Genomic DNA, 21,193 nt, shown 5'->3' with positions numbered 1-21,193 from the left:
GCAAAGGTTGTGATATCACCTTCCCTAGTAACGCAAATAATAATTGACTGCCAATCACAGAAAGGGTCCAATAAATATTTTGACAACTGTTAATTTCTCACAGAAATTGGGGGAGAAAAAAAATGGTCTCCAAAGGTCAGAGCTTTGGAGATCAGGAATTGGTTCACAGAGTTCTGTGACCAAACTCTGCAACTTTCCGCCTGATTTTGAACTTATCACCATAGAGAAATGTCACCATGTACATGAACATATGCACAAATATAGTAAGCAGTTATGAAACAAGGTTGAATGCTGTAATGTCAAAGATCTTTCCTGTAATTATTCTACTATGTTACCAGGTGATGTTCTCACTAAAACCTGGACAACAGCTCACATCCTAAACTCCTTACACTGGCTCCATGTAACTCAGACAATAGACGTTAAAATACTTCAGTTAGTTTATAAATTACTGAATGCCTTAGTACCAAATTACACTAAAGATCTGTTGTTAACGTATCAACCTTCCAAGCCACTCAGGTCTTCTGGTTCTAGTCTACTTTGGATCCCCAGAACCACTACAAAACATGGAGCATTCAGCTTCTATGAACCACAAATCTGGAACAGATATGGCATAACGGTTTGGGTCTATTTCTCAGGAACATGTTAATTTAATTTAATTTAAACTTAACATATCGTTAAAAATGTTAAAAACTAAACAAACGAGCATTACAGAATTGTTAAATTATATTTTTGTTGATGAAAATATTTAATCTTTTAAGATACCAAGGCTCATGTTTCTTCCTTGCATGCAAAATATTTTTCTTAGGCTGAAGAGACCATTTTAATCCATTAGTTGCAGTATTTAACTAAAAGAATACACAAAGATGCAAAAGCATGAATTTTTGTGTGAGAGTGAAGCCCAGATTTAAGAGGCCTTTCAGCTGGATTAAACGATTATGTGCATGAAGTTTTTTTTTGTCTTTTCAGCTTGGGGATGAATTGTCCAAAAAATGAGGTCAATACTCACAAGGAGGGGTCGTGGACGAGATCTTTGAGGTTGATGCCGCTGCGGTCCTCTGCTAGGTTCCGAAAACAGCTGTCACTAACTAGAAAGAAAGACATAGAAAAATGAGAAAGTTTATTTGGCATAAATTCAATTTAGTGCAATACATGGAAGGGCTTCAGAGTTTAGCCAATGTTAACTGGTGAGAAATGACTCATTCTCATGTCAAGCAACTCTTGACGTGAGAAAACCTCATCCAGTCTAACAAAAGCATGAACAGAACAATGTGATTCAATTGAAATATGGGAAAATAATATTCTTGGCAAATATTCACCCATTAAAGAAAAAAACAACATATTTAAATTTCAATTGGAATACAATTGTGCTGTTTAAATAATCATAAATAGTTTTTGTTGGTAAAAATGAAGACTTAATGTAGCCCAAGACAGCTTAGCCACGTTGACATATTTTATTTTTATTGTTTAAAAGAAAGAAAGAATGAAAAAAAAATTGACAGACTTAAAATATTTTTTTCACCAAAAAAAGAGGATGAGTCAAGAGCTTTTTATCAAATGTTTGGCATACCACAGCAAAGAAAAAAAAAACATGAGACTTTATGATTTTAATTGCAAAGATCTGTAATAAACAGACAGACTTTATGCAAGTGAGGGTCTTAAGAATTAGGAGAAAATCAAATACACCGGGCTGGAGGAAAACACTGGTCTTTCTATTTGGTTTTTTAAAGCAATTTTCTTTTTTCAAAATTTATGTGATGGGCAAATGCAGCAATGGTTAATTGGTTTGGCTTGCTTTTTGCTGGGATGATTTATACTGAGGTCCATTTCAAACAGATTCACAAACTAATTAGTTTAGCTGAGATACAAGGACTGCATTGAAAATAAGTAATAAATAAGTCAAGGTCAAGGGAAAAATATCGGAAAGACCTTCAGAAAGTGTAAGCAAATACTGTTTAAAAGCATCCATCCATCCATCAAACCACAGACCTCGAACAATTCCCAACTCCCTCCATGGGAATGCTGAGGCATTCCCCGGACGGCCAGGAGTTGTAATCTGTTCAGCAAATCCTTGGTCTGCCCTGAGGCCTTCCCCTGAGGGACTTTTCCACAACATGTCCCAATGGAATGAAAGCACACGTCACTTTACTTGTGCTCAAGACTACTTTAAAGATGTACAGGAAGTTTGACTCCTTGAAGGTAAAAGGAAAAGACACGAGGAGTGAGTCGAGGCTTTTGCTCAGCAGAGTGTTCATCTATTAATCAGAAATCTTGTGCCCACGCAAAACAATCGAGTACTTATCAAGATCTTCTTGTACAGTTTTGCTGTGTCATTTGTCATATTACTGAACTGCAATTAGGTAAATATGTCACCTCTGATTTACGGAGCATGTGCTGGTATAAAACAAAAAGTTCCCATCATAAAGAGAGTTTCTACCTTCAACACACGAATGAATCAAAACACAATGTGATGAGGGGATAAGGGGGACACAATTAAATATATCTTTAGATATTTAGTACAGAAAATAGTGAAAACAAGTTGTCCACTAAACAAAATTATAAAATTAAATGATTTCCAGTAACCCCAGCTTTTTTTTTTGTATGCTCAAAACCATCTGGTTTGCCCAACATGTGTAAGACATAAAAAATTCCAAACGGGACTAAAAAGATCTCTGTGCAGATTATGAGCTATTATGTATCTACTTACTGGTATTTGCTATTAAACATGACTAAAAAGAGATTTGAGTCCCAAAATTAGAGCTCTGTCTCTTTAAGAAGCTCCTGCTCTTTCCAACACTCCTCCTTCAGCACAACATCACAACAATGCTTCTCATTATGCCGTTGATTCATGATTATCATGCTTATTTTTTCTATTTATATATTTGAATTATTGTACTGTTTTAAACCCTCTTGTAGATGAGAACTAGTAATCAAATATTTTACCTGGTAACAAAAGTAAAAAAGAAAACTACATCACACCATGTTAATGTTTTAAAGTTCTTTTTTGGGGGATGACAAAAGAAATGCTGAGGTTTTGGATTAAAACAATTGAGTGATGGCTGGTCAAAGTCTTCTTTAACATATAGGAGTCAACAAAGACTAATGCATGTTTTAACTTTATTCTAAGGAAGGTCACATTTGTCTGCTTGAATGTAGAAAACAGTCACTCAAGCCATAAAAATTAAAGGGATGAAACAAATATATCCCTTCAGCACTAATGCTGGCTTGAAAATATAAATGGTTTGTTTAAAACAGATGATAATACGAGGCATAATGCTTGGCACAATTAACTAATTTTCAATAGCTGTAATATTCAATATAATATGTTATCAATTTTTGTGTACAAGTTATTGTGAAAATACAGTGGAGCCTTTGGCCTTATGTAGACTTCCTGGTAAAATAATAGATGAATAATTTTTTTTTTTTAAATGTGCGCTTTAATCTAATGTTGAGACATCTTTGTTGAATTCAAAATTGTAAATAGGGCATTTGGTGTCACATTGAATAAGAAAATAAATGTATATGTTTACATAATTTTTTTATTTAATTGTATTACAATTACAAACCACAATTTACCAACAGTAGTCAGACAAGAATCTTGGTTTCAATTCCTTTCATAAGTAACAACAAGTCCCCCAAATCACAACTGACTAAAAAACGTCTTTCTTTTTAATACTGTACCACACATAAATGTCGTCACCACAGGAAATATACAATCCACCAATCCTGTCATTACCATGCACCTTTATTGTCTCCAAGCATTCCTTACAAAGCCACAGTTGCCCCTTGACTACAGAGCAGGTGTGAGTCATCATGGTGATCACAGTCATACAGAGTGACAAATAAGGTGAGATGCCGATGAAGACAAAGACAAGAAAAGGGGACAGTTTAGTAAGATGGAGAAAGACGATACGTCCTGTTATCTGAAGGGGTCACACATGAGTGGACATGGCCGTGTTCTAAAATAAAGTCAACCTGACGATTTGGAGGGTGATGGCGTTGGTGGGGTGGATTTAAGCCAAAAAACTTGATGTGCTAGAAGTAGTCAAGACTGAAAATGTCATGATGTTGCTCAAATGAAGTGCTATGATCCATGAACGAGAGGAAGGGGGAGAAGGGACAGAGCAAGGGAGGGAGTGAAGCAAGAAGGGTGTACAAGATGGAAGTAAGCTGTCCAGTAAGGCACGCAATCAGGATGGGGAAGATGAGGCTGAGAGATTTAGGAAAAGATGTGGGAGAATATAAAGATGGGAGGAAGGAAAATTCGTTTAAACAGGAGGGTGATAAAAACAAGGCACTGCTGATGGGGCACCTTTGTGCAAAGAGAGGTAAACACAAGAAGCTGGACGTAGCTCTGGGCTTTGGCAAATAAATCGGAAAGTGCTGACATTTGCACACCAAGTCAACTCGGGAAGAGAGGATGAAACAACGCAGACAGAGAGACTGCTGGAAAAGGGTGGAGGTAAGCAAGCAAAAAAAAAAAAAAGAGTAAACGGGGATGCAAAAACATGGAGTACACCTTTGCTGTGGAGAGCCATAGCTGCATAAATCCACGCGTGTGCATATGTTTGTATGCGAGGAGGAAACTTCTTTCAAGACTGCAGTATTCCTTACAAACACGCACACTCAGAGCCTTCCTCAGTCTTTCTCTCCCAGCTACCCCTTGATCTAAAAATAGCTGCTTCTCTCTCCTACAAGAGGCAGCAACCATTCTGAACCAATCAACACGGTCTGTCAAAGGCATCGGTATCCACCACCCCTCTGAGTGTGTGTGTGTGCACGCACGTATTCGCCCGCACATGTGCAACAAGAGGGAACTCCTAACTGAAGGTAATAAAACTGCCCTCCCCTGCTGCAAAAGCAATCCCTTTCATAAAACAATGGCTGGGAAATAAAACTGAAATTGAGAGCAGGAAAGGAGCAAAAAAAAAAAAGAGGGAAGAAAAGAGGAGAGTGGAAGAGAGGGACAGGGAGATCTGGCTGCAGTGGAAACAGGCTTCAAAGGAATATTAATGTGATCCTGTGCAAGAGCTGAAGAAAGGGGAAGAGACGAAGGCGGAAGAAATGGAGGAGGGGAAAGCAGAGCAAAAGAATTTACGACGCTGCACCCTCCCACATCGCTCGCTCCGGCTGTGCACCTTTCTCCAGGTGAAGCTGCAGCTCATATAGACGTTCATTGCATCTTCTTGAACACTGTAAAAAATTTTTAAAAAAACCTGGAGCAAATCAATATAACTTAATCCCACTCAGATCTGCTTCCACTTGTAGAATCCTGATAAAAAAGACTGCTTATCCTAAATTCAGGGAATTTTGACATGCAAGACATCCAGTCTTTGACAGATTCTAAAATGATTTAAGTTTAACCCGAAGCGCATCAAACCACATAGGATATTCTACATTGGGGATATTTAATAAACAAAGACTAAAGTCTTAATCAGAGACATGAACCCCACTTCTGGATTAGATCTGCAGCTAAAGATTAAGTCAATTATTCTATCGTTCATTCTGATGAACGATAATTGAGTAATGTGGTTAACTCTTAAGATTATTTAATAAAATATTAGAAATACATAATTGTTTCATCCCTACTCTGGATTATGTAGCCTGTAGAACCATCTTTAGCAGCAGGAACATTAAATATTTGTTATTGTGAGTTTTTTGTCAGTTGTACATAATTATGTCCCAATGTCCTTCATATTGCTTTGGTTAATTGGTTTACAAACATTTGTTGCTGCTCAGCTATCTTAAGACTCCACCAACATGTGCAGTAAGGTTGAGGTTCTGACTTTCACTAGGCCATTGCATTTCTTCTCTTTCTTAAGCCATTCTGTCGTAGATTTACTGGAGTCACATTCTGTTGATGACCCAGTTTGGGCATATCTTTATCTGCCATCTCATATTTTACTCTACAATACATTCATGTTCCAGTCAATAACCAAAGTCCTGTGGCTGCAAACTGAGCCCAAATCATCACCCCTCCACCACTATGCTCAACAGTTTATATCGTCTGGACTGACGTGTTGTTTTCTCTAAACAGGATGCTTTAAATTCTTTCGAAACATCCCTAATTTGGTCCCATCTCGTCATCTGACATTTTCCACAAGTCTTTTCATTCATTGAGATGCAGCTTTGCAAGCTTCAGTTGTGCTTCCATATTTTTTTCCCCCACTCGACAAAAACAAGCCAAGTTTTATTGTAAGTTTAGTGTCATGAAATTCAAGCTAACTAAGGTCTATAAAGTTTGCATATGACCATACATTGGAAAGGAGAACTTTTTTTTCCGTAAATACTAAATACTTCTCAATGACTAAATATCTAGTATAAAATTGACAAATAAAGGTCTCTATATTCTGAAGTTAGCAGGCAGCCTGGATTTTGTTCAGTTCCTCATGTCAATATAATTCCAAGACAGGCATAATTTTCTTTACTTGTTATTCATAATAAGTATAGAAAATTTGTTTGCAAGGACCAGCTTCTTTCATGAGATTTCTTGATTTGTTTGCAAGGAATGTTTTTGATGTTTGAATTCGATCACAGATTCTTTTTCTTGGCTAGCAAAAAATAACATATTACAAGACTTACAAGTCAAGCAGCAAACTTTATTATCAAAATAAAATTCTTATTTTGTAGGGCATATATCTTGTACTGTCTCTTATTATAAATTGTCTGCACTTGTGAGCGGGTGTGAGTTCAGAGGCCTGGATGTCCACAGGCCACAGGAGTGGGTGGAGATCAGGAGGACAGTGCTTCAGAAGCATTATGCCAGGCAACACCACTTGTGTATGTAATCCAGATTACCAAGCCCGAGCTTGGTGAATATGTCTTCTGAAAAGGGTTAAATGCTAAACTGTGGCTGTGCAAAGAAGGCCAGGACACAAGAGAATAGTATCAAGAGGCCAAGAGAAAGGGAGCGGATCTGAGAAGAAAAAAAATTTACAGTCAGACTACAGGCTAAAGATTAAATATTCTAACACGAGGCAGACATTTATTTCAAATGATTGTCTTTTCCTGATCAAAATTTCAAGCTTAAACTTAAGAAACTGGTTTTGGTGTATAAGTCCAATGAAAAAGTGAGAGTTAGAAAATAGAAGGAAAAAAAGCAAACAGATGTATTGTTCTTAAATTTGATGTTAATGCATTTTAAAATAGATTAAAGGTTGACGTTTAAAGCAGAATTTAAACCCTGACGCCCTGATGCCCTTAACAAAACGCATTAAGAATGTTAGTTAAATTATCCTTTATTGGAAGATGAATTGCTCAAGACTGTTTATTTAACCATTAGTGTACCAGGAATTCCCTTGAGATACAATCTCTCTTGTGAGGGAAACCTTTAAGGAACCATATAAAAATATAGTTCATTGGAAAGGATGTGATTAATAACTCAAGACTTTTTCAGAGAACTTTATATCAGTAAAGACTTTAAAAAAGCTCAAAGAACTAAACTCTTTTCCCAAGGTGTGATGTTTAGAAATTCAATACATATGAACCAGGGATGTTTAAGGAATATTTGATACCAAGAAGTGAAAGTCAGGACCACATGCATTTTTAGCTGAGTACAAGAAAAATTTGGGGAACAGAATTGCTGGAACATAGAGGTGACTTCACATTACCAAGGGAATTGCAGTTTAGGTGTATTTTCTGAAACAGTTACTTTAGCATGCAGCCATGAGGCATCTCTAATTCAGTAGGTTGGCCAGCTAGCAGGCTGTGAGCTGTCAGTCTGTCAGCGACTGGCAGAGAGGGTTCATAAACTGCTAATATGTTCCACTCAATCATTTCCGGGACATAAAGCAGTCAGCACTCATTATCTCCATGGGATCCCACACTAATGGGGATTTCCCTTATAGGATGCCCTCATTTGCTCTCATTCGAATGCATCCCTCACATCAAATGTGTCTGCATCTCCAGTCACATGTGTGAAAAGAATAAAACTCCTCAAAAGCCTTATATTATCAGGTGCAGGTGCCTAACGTTACCTCAACATGCAGCCTCGAAACATAGAAGGGCCTGAACCGTGGATCATAGTGCAGGACAGAGCAACAGTTGTTAAAGTATTGCTAACAACTCTGATCTTAGAAACTGATGTTAGAAGTAGAACAGTTTTGGCTTCGTGGCAGGCTACATATGAATGAAAAACACTAGGGATTCAATTTAATATAATTTCTTCCTACGCTTGTTGTTCTGAGTAAATCACTGGGTCATTATTATAGCTAAGGAGCCACTGAATGACTGAATTATCTAAAACTCAATGTTAAGGCCTAAACAAAGTAACATTCCTTTGAAATTATCTGGTAAAAAAAAAAAAACCAGAAAAAGTCTGAATAAATAATTTAAAAGCCCTTCAGAAAGACATTGTATAACACACATGATATTAAAAACTTTGCGCTTCACACAAATCTAAAAGATCTTGACATCTCGACTTTTTGGATATCGTGTAAGGATCTCATACAAAATCTAAGATTCTCTTTCCTGTAAAGGTCTTGTTAAGAAACAAAAGCACATATGTTTTGCAAGCCTGAAAAAACTGTCTCAGGTTTTCAGAAAGCAGGTTATAGCAGCTGGTAAGAAATGTAAGGAGTTCTCAAAAGCATTTCAAATGAGCCATTCGTCTGTATAGAAAAGGATTTAAAAGTGGAGGACATTTAAGACAACTAATGCATGCACAAATCTGATTTTTCAGGCAGGTTCATTCTGGCAGGAGACCATAAGATGCTAAAAAAAGAAGTCTCAAAAATCCCAACATGTCATCAGAGGGCCTACAGTAAATTAGTGTTTCTGTTAATGGTGTAACTAAACTCCAACCTACATCAGGATTACTGGATAGGCCTGTTGCAATAAGAAATAAATAATCAAATGATAAAGATAATTTCCAGTTCCATACTTGTTTGTTTTTGTCTCATCTTTCTTTAGGTATGCATTTCTTTCTACCAACGAGTCTGGATAGCAAAAAGCTTCACTCCAGTGCAAACGAGAGGGGCTCGACATATGGGGGAGCGATAAACAGGATCACTCGGGTTGATCACAACACACAGGACAACAGCGACAAAAGTATAACATTTTTCAAATTTCTAAAGTGTAGTACGTGTGTGTATGTCTACATGAGCAAGCTTGGAGTTTTACATGCACGGACTTTGCTGGTAGCTTGGCTAGAAGAGTCCAAGTGACTATCGATTCATCACGCAAGTTTCATAGGAAATGAATGGAGAGGGAGTGATGTTGCCTCCTGAGTGTTGAACCCACAGGTGTGAACTCCCACATCAGTTACCTGCTGAACCTGACCACTGCAGTCTTGGATCACTTTGAATTCCAACCGAATGACTGAGCTGAACCTTAACACGGCAACACAACAAATGCGTCTGCACACTAAACGGAATCATCCGTTGCAGCTTGAAATAAAATCAATCACTGATGTATTTAATCAACAAACAAAATACAAAAAGGCCAGTGAAAATTGATGTGCGCTAAGAAAGTTTGCCCTCTGAAGAGCTGCTGGCCTATAACATCACTGGAAAGCCATCCCTTCAGAAAATGCTGCAAACATTTGACATTGAGTGCACGGTAGTAATTTTACACTTTTTTCACAAAAGTCCTAATTGACAGTATCGCCTGTTACACCTGCCCAGCTTAATGATTAATATCTTCCAGTTCCAGTGTTAAATGTTCTTTAGGAATTAGTTTATTTACATTTGAGAGTGTTATTATGGCATTTCTATGCGGTTAATTAACAATGGTCTCAAAACTACAATGTCATCGTTTATTATAATAATTTCTGGGACAATTAATTGCCCAGCAAAATGTGTTATTGTGACAGACCTGCAACTGGAATTGTGTTCTTTTCTCAGGTGAATCTTCAGTAGATTTGTGTTGTACACCAGAACAGAAGACAGGTTTGACACACACCAATTAAGATTTTTCTAACCAAGCAGCATGAAAATTACAAAGCATGATGATGCCACCACCATGCTTCACCTAGGACATGGTGCATTCAGCTTAATGTGGAAAAGCAGCATGATATGTGATAAACTTTAAACAAGACGTAACCCTCTCGATTACCAATAATTCAACAGGCTTAACTAAATAAAGTACTGAACCTGGTTGCTCACTGCATCTGGATAGGTACATTTGAGAGTCTTCCGAGAAAGAAACAGAACATCCACTCAATGTCCCAGTAGCCCACTTTGCACATTTGTTGTCCATTGTTCTTTATTTGTTGCAGCAGTGAAAATGACCCTTCAGTCGAGAAGAGCTCAATTGGAGATCACACACTGGATTGGACGGACTTCTCTGCTGGTGGGAGGGATAACACCTTTCCCCACCAATAGGTCTCATCCAAAAAATATATTACTGCCACCAGTGTTGCATTTTATTAGCTTGTTCTGTGTCAAATGAAAACACTGGGCCTCGGGCTTCGGATTAACTGGGTTTAATGATGAACAGAGGGTTGGATCCTCCTCCAGATTGTAATGGGTTGATGTAGACACATGACTTAGGGGGGGCTTTCAGTTCTACACCCTTCTTATAAGTTAGAAGAGCAGAAAAGCAATGATGCACAAATAACAGCGTCTTCATTCCATGGCAGGATAAATTTCCAAATTAATAAAGGCTTCATGGTGCTAGGTAAAATATAGTAACAGCAATAACAGCAGATAACCTAATCTAATATAAGACCACTGTATCTTAGCAACCTTGTTAATTCTGAGGGGAGCGGTGGGGTAAGCAGCAGAGGCACAGTATTCATCATCAAAGACACACCCAGCAGCAACACACACACCAATTACTCACAAAACTCTCAAATCCACAACACGAGGCACACACACATGCTTTCTTAACTTTAGCCACAATCTCAATCACACTGTGATGCCTGTGACAGCACACACACACATGTAGGACTACACACACACATACACACAGATCTTGAGGCTTACTGTAAGCAGCTGGGAGAATGGAGGGGGTGTAAAGCGGAACAATGGGATCCTAATCGTTGGGCTGCATTTCAAAGCGTAGCCCCCTTTACAACACTGTTTCTAGATAAGATTAGAAAAAGCTATTTATATCTAGAGGGAAAGAAGCCAACCAGTGGCTTAATTTTCATTTATTTGAAGTCGGTTCTAAATTGGGGTGGAGTTACATAATACAAGGGAGCAACACTTTGCCATTCTTGGGTGACTGACTTGGCAGGAGCTGGTAAAAAGGGAATCGAACCAAAACAAAAAAGAAAAGAAATTGCACCAAACCATTGCCAACACTGCTGATAATAATTCACCTTTGCAGTTCACTGATCACTGCTATTACACCAAACGGGTCCGGCAGGTTTATGGGGACACAACGGTGGGCCGGCTTTGCATTTGAATTCCAAAGATATTTCAGTGAAGCTCAGCCAAAATCCAGCATCCACACTGAGCCAAGGACAAAACAGCACAACATCGCCCGGTCCCTACACACCAGATGTGTGGAGGGAAAAAAAGAAAGACAAAAAAAAAAACAGGACGAGGGAAAGACCATTTAGTTCTTTGCAGCCGTGTCTCAGGAAAGCATGCAGGCAAGGCCCATTCCTGGCATCGGCTCTGTGTCCCGGGAGAGCAGAGAAAGCTCCAACCCAGTCACAGTAAAGGTGGTGATGGAGGAGAGGTTGTAAAGTTGGCATGTGGAGTTTAGAGTGGGAGAACTGCAGTCTAACCTTGTCAGGATTAAGAGAGCAAATCACAGTGAATGAAAGGAAGGGGTGGGGATGCAGGGAGAGGGAAACAGTAGTGATGATACTATGATATTAAACAGGGAGATCAGTAAAGTAAAAAAAATAACTTACTCATTTTCCTAGTAAAAGAAAATAAGAAAAAGAGTAAGTTATTGGTGAGGGGATTATCTGACATAAAGGTATTAATGTAATGTGGACAAGAAAGTGAGAATGATTGAAGGGTTCAGTGGTTGCATGAGAATTTGAGATTTAAAGGTTTTGAACCATAATAAATGAAACATTGACCAACATGTTTGATGTGTATGATTTTGACAATGGCACTCCTCAAAATGTCATGTTTGTCCAATTGTTGACTGTACGGTGTTTCCTTCATAACTTCATAATTTTCTGTTTTTATTGTGCAAAGCACCTTGAACCGCCTCTCTATGTGCGGAAAGGTTCAAGTGTAGATCTGTTTTGAAAAAGCCAAAACTGAACTTCTGCGGGAACATCTGAAATGTAAGAGAAAACTAACAGTGCTCATCACCCTGAACAGACTGAAACATAGTGGGAGCAGCATCATGCTGTGGGTTTGAGATTCTTCAGCAAGGGCAGAGAAGAGGGTTCAGAGTTGATGAGGTACTGAATGGAGCTAAATCCATTCAGTTCCTGCAAATAGTTTTTTAATTCTGGAATAAAAGTTCAAATTCCAGCAGGACAAATCAAATATAGAACTACAATTACAGTGGAACAGATTAGAATATTTATACGTTACCTTGCCTAGTCAAAGTAAATATCTGAATCCAGATGAAAATCTGTGGACTTTAAAATTAAGGTTCACAGATTAACTTAACTGCTTTATTTATTACCCTTATTTATGATGAAAGCTGTGACTTTATGCAACCTCCAAGGAGGAAGAAAACTTCTAAAAGCTCCTGTCCTCCATGTGTATCTATTATAAGCCAGCTTGTAGACAAGTTTTCACTTCTCAGTTTACGTAGCATTCATATAAACTTGTCTTTCCCCTCTCAACATCAGCGAACAGCCCAAGACTGCAGCAGTGAAAAGCCTGCAGCTCCTCACAAAGGCTTGACGTACTGATATTTTATTAATGTGTCCATAAATATTGAAAGGACACATACTAATGAAGCCACGTTAAAAAGTTCTGTGGACTATTTACAGCACCAGGGAACACATGCAGTGACCTTGAGTATTTAGTGCTCCTTTCTACCTTCTATGGTCTTTGTCTCACTTGCCATGAAAGGAATGCCCCAGCAGCTTCAACATCATCTCGACACACACACCCGTACGCACACCCCCACACACACATTTTACCTCCTCAACAACCTCTGTCTTCTTCTCCCTCTATACTTTTCTATTTGAATGAAATCAATGGATTGGAGGTGCTTGACGATCTGCCACACCCTCCTGCGAATATTAATTATAAATCACTGGCGCAGGGGATAATGAGCCCTGTTTCTAATGACAACAGGCATGATGAATGTGTTCGTGGCTCGACATCGCATTATCTTGTACCCAAGCAGGAGTGTAGGCACGTGAGCTTGTGCAGTGCAAAGACTAGGCAGCAGCGTGGCTGTTGGGCGATGAGGTATTGCAGACATTTCTCCAGGTCGCGTGACATTTTGATGGTAAAGGGCCTGCAGCATGCTAGCTCTCTGTGACATTTCAAACAGTTGTTGATACTCACATCATACAAACTCAATAGAATGTACAGAAGCATATTAAAGCAAGTAGTATCAGCAATTATATGACTAAGTATTTAAATGGTATAAAATACCAAATGGATGATTATCAGATGTGTTGTAAAGTTCCTATAGAGATAAAAAAAATAGCTTTAAAAAACACTATTTAGTCAGTACTAACTGAAAGACAGAAACATGTGAAGACAAATAGTTGCTAAAGTTACACTGACAATTTTTTTAATGATATTTCTATATTACTCAGAAATACAAATGATAGGGAATTCAATCAGGCAGAGAGAGAACACGATGTTCATGTCTTTTTGCAGATAACAGGAAGGCTAAACTGAGCACAGAAAGTTTGGTTTAATTTACCCTTTTGAGATTTCAATGTTTCTCCTTGGTGGATTTTGGAAAACCAAAATTAAATTTTAGGATCTACACTCTATTATAAACAAATATGGACAACTGCTTTGTAATGTTAGTTACACTAACTGCAGTATTGCTCTAATTCATAAGATGGACATCTAGAGTTAGCCTAAAATACTTCCTGCCCATTTGTTTTGTCTTTGTTTTAAAATGAGTAATGCTCATTTGTACGGTTTCATACCCTAGTATAAATATTATTCATATCCCAATCTTGCAATCCAAGGCTGGAGTACAGATAACCTGAGGTCACAGCTGAAATAATAAACAGTTAATTCACACATCTGGTAAAATGTATAACATTAATCTGGTCACATACAGTGTTGTACAACACAATTTGGTAATATGTTGTTAATATGAGTATAATAAAACATTCAGCTCACCAAATGGGACATAAAACAATACTGGTGGCTAACAAGAAAAAGATGAGACCAAATTTAAACAGTACCTTTAGAAACTTAAAAATTCCAAATATTAGTTTTTTTCACAAATCACAAATGTGATGTTATAAAACTGTCTAGATCAAACACTGTGGTTTATGTTTGTCCATGATGGTTCTAATGCTAAACAAGGATTCAAATGCTAATATTTGTGTTTTAGAACATAAAGTACATTTCATTTAACTAAATCAATGTAGTATGTATTTGGAACTACAGATGATCAAATGCTGGCCACATTTCTTAAAAAAAAACAACAAATATGAAATAGTCTTCAGGTTAGAGGGGTTAACAAGACTTAAAGCATGTCAGACTGCTTCTCTAACAGATAGGTAGTTGCAGCAATCTCTCAATGGTTACTAATTTGTGTCTTGTCAATCAGATTTCTGCTATTTTTTCTGTAACGTTACACCTCTGTTCTCTGCTATCATCCACTACCCTCATTTCAGAGGTCTCCACCCCACAACCTTGTTCCCCCACCACCATCTTGTCTCTTTCCACACCGCAGGTGATGAACAACGTGTGAACCGTCTGGATGGCGTCAGTTCCAAAGTCCAGAGGTACTGAGCTGATCAACTGTGTGCTGTCATGGGATTCATGTTCTACCTGAGCCTGAAGCTGGGGTTAAAACCATGACTGTGGAAGACCGTTCCAAAGATCAAACATCCAAAGAGCCTCAGCACTATAACTTTGCATCTGGTAACGATACTTGAGAGGTTGGTCTTCAACCATCTTTGCCTTGTGGTGTAGTTTGTTTACCAGCCTGGCATCAGGAAGAATGATACCATCATGTACCTCCTGCACCAAGCTATGGAGAAGACTGGAAGTACTGTGAAAATCATGTTCAGGCTCTAGTGACCAGGCCCGAAACGATGATACAGTGCTGGATGCAGACCTGACCCTTTAGAGTCACATAAAGATAATTACAAAGTCAGTCTTCTACCACTTGAATAACATTTCCAGGATTAAAGGACAAAGGTTGCAGCAAGGTCTAGAGAAACTCACCCACATTTATCTTTAGTCGCATTGATTACTGTAATAGTGTCTTCACAGGTTTGCCTAAAAAAAGTCAGATAGCTGCAGCTGATCCAGAACGCTGCTGCTCGCGTTCTCGCCGCAGGTGAACCAGGAAAATAGAGCAAATCACTACAGTTTTAAAGTCCTTACACTGGCTCCCTGTAGATCAGAGAATAGACTTTAAAATACTCCACTTCGCCAATCATTCATTGAACGGCTTAGCACCAAAATACGTTAAAGATCTGCTGTTGTATCAACTTTGCAGACCAGGTCTTATGATTCTGGTCTGATCTTCATCCCCAGAACCAGAACCAAGCATTCAGAAGCTGCATTCAGTTTCTATGCACCACAAATCTGGAACAATTTTCCAGAAAACTGCAAAACAGCTGAAACAGATTTCTTTTAAGGCTTAAAATCCACCTGTTTAGAGTTGCCTTTGATTAGAAGGAAGTGAAACATTGATCAATACATTTGATGTGAATTTGCTTGATGACATTTGACAAAATGTAATGTTTATTGCTTATTTCATAATTGATGACTGTATGACGTCTTATGATGTAAACCACTCTGTAGTGCCTTGTTGCTGAAATGTGCTATACAAATTAGCTTGACTTGACTTATTTGATCTCTCCAGTGCTTTCAACACCTTCCAGGCAGGACTGCTTAGGGACAAGATGGAGATGTCAGGAAGGCAAGGCAAGGCAACTTTATTTATATAGCACCTTTCAGTCACAGACAATTCAAAGTGCTTCAAAGACAACCTCTTGACCCACTGGATCCTGGACAACCTCACTGACCGTCCACAGTCTGTGAAGACACAGGGAACTGTGGGGGCAACATACTACTTCATCCTTTACACTGAAGACTTCTCCATTAACTCCCCACGCTGCCATCTACAAACTATGACTCTGTCGTAGTGGGCCTCATCACAGGTGAGAATGACTCACAGTGTAGACAGTAGACACAAGACTTTGTAGACTGGTGCAAACAGAACCATCTCCTGATCCACGCTGCTAAAACCAAGAAGTTGATAGTGGATTTCTGTAGATGCAGACCCACCTCCATGACCCGGCGAACATTCAGGGCAGGGACGTGCTCAAGTAGACACTAGGAGTTGCTAGAGCACCTGCCATTTTTTCTGATCAAAACATTGCCTTTCAGACATCTTTTTTCCCAATGTATTGTATGTAGCCCAAGATAGCATTTGGCTATTGATTTTAACATAGAAATCAATAGTATATAGACATTATCTTCAAGCTGTTCCAATAAAAAGTCCCATTCTACTAAGGTAGTCGGTGGATCCATGTGCTGCACAAGATGCCCTTTTTTTCTCCGACTTGAGCACCTGCCCCACAAAAAGTCCGTGCACGGCACTGGTCCTGGGATTGGACATTGAGATTGTGGACTCTTCTAGGTACCTGGGTGTTCACCTGAACAATAAACTGGACTGGACTCACAACACTGATCCTCTTTATAGGACGGGTCAGAAGAGGCTGACTCTGAGAGGGGACACTGTACACTGTAACAACTGACTGGAACATTTTGTCCCTTATGCTAAGAAACACTTACTTGAAACACTTACTCTTCAGGAAGCCCCCTCATTTACAAATACATCAGTGTAAGCAAGTTTGTTTAGGATTTTGTAGTTGTTCAAGTGATCCGACACAGACAATGTGAACAACAACAGAACCAGCTATGTATACTGACACTACTGCAAACTGCTGCTGCTACTTGCTGTCCTGCTTGGCAACACAAATCTCATTCAAGCATCACTGCAACTGCTCCATAAGACTGCGACTGTTAAATTTCTTAATTTTCACTGGCCTGCAGAATTGTGCAGCTCAGAAACATTTTTAAAAGTCAAAATAACTAAAGTTGTTTTAGGCCCATTGAAAAACAAACAAATGCGTTTACCCAAATGTGTGTGTGTGTGTGGGGGGGGAAATTAATAAGATATACACCATTCTCGCATTTGAAGCAAATTTGGTTGAAAGCGGCTCTATTGATTTCAGCAGAAATGCTTACATTAGCATCAATAGCTGCACAGTTTTGACTCTTCCTTACTTTCTCTCTCTGCTCTGCCTCCATTTCCCTTCTTTCCAAGCCTCTTCCACCCACCTTCTCCTCCTACTCCCGCATCCTTCCAAGCTGCTGATGCAGGGAAACCCAGGGCTGCACCAGCTAGAGGTTCCATTTAAACAAGCAGTGTAAATCTGCATGGTAACACAAAAGTCATTCGTTGTGTGTCACTCAAAAAAAAAAAGAAAAAAGAGTGATGGAAGGTTGGAAACTGACCAGGGATTGTAAAGGATAGTTATTGGCTAATATTAACAATGTGTCTCTTTATCTTGTGCCCTTCAGAGTTAGTTGCAAGTCATTGCTGAGGTCTAATCAGATTAGGTATTGATTGGTCTTTATAAAGAAAGTTATGGGTTATGGTGCAACTGCAGTCAGTGTTGCAGATCACGATTAGGCTGACAGATAGCGATCCAGAATCAAAGTAAAGTCACACATTTATGCTGAGTAGAGACATTATTTGATGGTCAGAAAAAATGCACATCTTGAGCCAAACCCTGATAGAGACAAACACGTCTCAAGAGATTTACCTGTCAAACTGATTTCTAGGGCACCCGACAAGACCATATTGTAAGTGACACATTGTTCAGTAAGTGGAAAGTTAATTTAAACTGCATCCCCATGGGGTCCCCATGTGGCAAAGATGGCAGCCTCATCATCGTCTGGCCCACTGTCTGCCTCCCTCCCATGACTAGCCTCCATTCTCTGCCCACAAATCCCATTTTATTGCCAGCCTGACTTCTGAAAAGGCGAATCGAAAGCCTGATCAGCACAGCTGCGACTCTGGCAAATTGTGTCCACAATCATCGGGAAATCAGTGGACAAGCACAGTGGAGCCCAAAAAGTGTACAGCACAGAATTTTAAAGTAATAAGCTCAAGATCATTCAGTGGAAGGAAAGAAGATTGTGATACTAGTTCTAAAAAGGTGAAAGAAACATTCACAATAGAAAAAGACACCTAAACAAAAGTGATTGGGAGCTGGCCAAACAGCTAAGTTTGTGATGATAACATTGAGTCAAGACAAATATTTTTAGAGCCCTGCCTCAGTTGACGCTTAGATTATACTCAAGTACATATTTGAATTGTTTTTTCTACATAGCCCTAAGAAGCAACTCAAAAAAGGCTGTGCAACTTAAGTTAGCGCCAAGATTCACTAATTGATAGATATTAGCTACTATTAGTTACTACTGCATGACAGCTCATTTAATGACCAATCATGAAACCACTTAACTTTTCAAATACTCACTTGTTCCATAAACAATAAGTGAATATTTGAACATTATATTTACATGTTAAAAGTAAGTGAGCTGCACAGTGGCGCAGTTGGTAGCACTGTTGCCTTGCAGCAAGAAGGTCCTGGGTTCGATTTCCGGCCCGGGGTCTTTCTGCATGGAGTTTGCATGTTCTCCCTGTGCATGCGTGGGTTCTCTCCGGGTACTCCGGCTTCCTCCCACAGTCCAAAAACATGACTGTCAGGTTAATTGGTCTCTCTAAATTCTCCCTAGGTGTAAATGTGTGTGTGCATGGTTGTTTGTCCTGTATGTCTCTGTGTTGCCCTGCGACAGACTGGCGACCTGTCCAGGGTGACCCCACCTCTCGCCCGGATGGATGGATGGATGGATGGATGGATGGATGGATGGATGGATGGATGGATGGATGGAAGTAAATGTAATGAATTGATTTGATTTACTCTGGAGTCTTGAGTAGTGCAATATTTTAATCTCTGAAACCAGACAGATAAACTAATCATTAGTTGAAGTCAATGTACTTAAAGACAAAAAAAATCTTGTGAAAAAGTCAAAGCAATGACCACTGATCATTTATTCTTATGGTTTTTCTTGTTGACTTTTAAAAACATGATCCAAGGAAAGATGGTAGAACAACTTACTAAGGGGTAAATTAAAAACAGCAATCCGATAAAAATGCAGACACACTTCCATTAATCCATGACTGATACCTGGTTCACATAAACAGAGATGCCCACACACACATATGCAGGAAGTGCCCCATGCGGAGTTGTACTAATGATGAAGCCTGTAAGCAGCTGCCTTCATTACATTCAAACCTCTGGACGGTGGCTGCAATTACATTCCAGCTTCCCACTATCAGAGCTCACCCATGTTCACGCCCACACACACACACACACACGCACACACACACACACACACGCACACACGCACACACACACACACACACACACACACACACACACACACACACGCACGCTTGGTTAAAATACGATAGCAACAAACACCCTTCTGACTCCATCTGTACATCCTCTGTAAAGTGCAATACATAGCACACAATGAGTATCGTACATTTCTGCATGCAGGGATCCATTTTAGGAGCAGAAATTCAAGATACTTCTAAACCAAATCTAAAAATATTTTAGATTACCTTCAAATAATTTATGTTAATCTTTCAAGCTGCAAGGTCTGCAGTTGAAAATTATTCTCACTGTGGATTAATTTACTTGCTATATTAGTTACTACTCATTTTAGATGCCCACATCCTATGAGGCTCAGTGTGACCTTCAGCTCATGGAGCTTTTTCCATTTTTAGGAACATTTTACTTTGTCTTGGAAAGAGCCACACAAACGTATGTCCTTTCACCTTTCCTGTAATTTACGTGTTATTTTTAAGTTCAAGAAGATGTCATTTTTCTGTCTAATTAAATCTTCAATATATACCATCCGTGACCTTTACATTTAAAGAACGACTGCCATTATTTAATAACTTTTTTTTCTGACAAATTCACTATAAACGTGATATTTCCAAAGACATATTTTAGTTGGAATACAATTCTAGTTTTATTTAGGTGGCAGATGGCGCAAAGATACACAAGACTATTTCTATTGCTTGATATTATCATGGACAATTTAATCATAAACATGATCACAAATCAGCAGTGAAGACAGCCAAACCGTTATTGCATTTACAGGTTTTTTGCATATCAGTGAGATTAAGGCTCATGAATCTTATATCACTATTTGCAGGTCTTTCAGTTTGGAATAATCAGATAATTTGTCCTGGTTTTAGTTGTGTGCGCAGATTATTTGTGAGATTTGTGCCTGAACTCTAACTTTTTCATACTCCACTGTTTCTATTATTTACACAAGCAATGTTTTAATCAATTCAGTCGTATGATTTTGGTGAATATTGTAGAGTTTAGTGCAGAACAGAAACTGAGAGCAACATGCATTTCTCCCAATATTTTTTTATGTAGTTTGTGATATTTTGAGCTAACACTAAAGATTGGGGTGATGGCAAGGAGGCTTTCCAATCTCAAAGGATAAATCACAGAACATTCAAAAGTCTGAATATAAAATCTCATTAGCATGACTACTGTAATGCCAAAAGAAAATTTTCAGTTGATAACTAAGAAATATATTGACTTGTACTGTTTTTAATTTAAATAGTAAACAAACAAACTTATAGCAAAATTTGCTGTAAAGTTATAGCAGGACTTGCTATAAGTTTAAAGAACATTGATTTCTGGAATAACTTTAGTACTTTTTTATTCACTTGTTTTTAAAATGCAGAGCTGGAAGAAAACTTTGCTACAGTGAAAAATTCAGTCAAGACTAAAATTTTTCTTGGATATAATTGCTTACACGATTAACAGTCTACATTTGTGACATAAACTAAACGTATATCTGTTTTTGTATTTAAGTAATTTCATTCATATATTTTTGAATTTGGAAATGTCTGATTACAAACATCTCAAATTGAATTCAAATGAGTCAAAAGTGCTCGGATTCATTTCACTGACAATTCTTTAAAATAAAAATAAGAATTGAAAGGGTATTTAGCTGAACAGAGTTAATGTTAAAGAAACTCCTTGACTCACTGTTACCAATGTTTA

At 38.5% G+C, this 21,193-nt stretch overlaps 1 protein-coding gene across 10 annotated transcripts in view; it reads right to left on the bottom strand.

Moving 5' to 3' along the window:
* gphn (gephyrin) overlaps positions 1-21,193 on the bottom strand; it is a 90,136-nt gene that overhangs the window by 53,655 nt on the left and 15,288 nt on the right. For 9 of the 10 annotated variants that reach the window (XM_023347633.1, XM_023347638.1, XM_023347634.1 and 6 more), the window contains exon 2: positions 1,007-1,085. In XM_023347633.1, coding sequence (XP_023203401.1) covers positions 1,007-1,085 — 79 coding nt within the window. Of the gene's footprint in view, positions 1-1,006; positions 1,086-1,986; positions 2,270-21,193 lie in introns of those variants that run through there. The other variant, XM_023347640.1, reaches the window with a different exon arrangement.

This window comes from Xiphophorus maculatus, chromosome 15, assembly GCF_002775205.1.
Source record: "Xiphophorus maculatus strain JP 163 A chromosome 15, X_maculatus-5.0-male, whole genome shotgun sequence".
NCBI classification, from domain to species: Eukaryota; Metazoa; Chordata; class Actinopteri; order Cyprinodontiformes; family Poeciliidae; genus Xiphophorus; species Xiphophorus maculatus.
The sequence above is the reverse complement of the archived record's forward strand: the minus strand, read 5'-3'. Positions and strand labels throughout refer to the sequence as shown.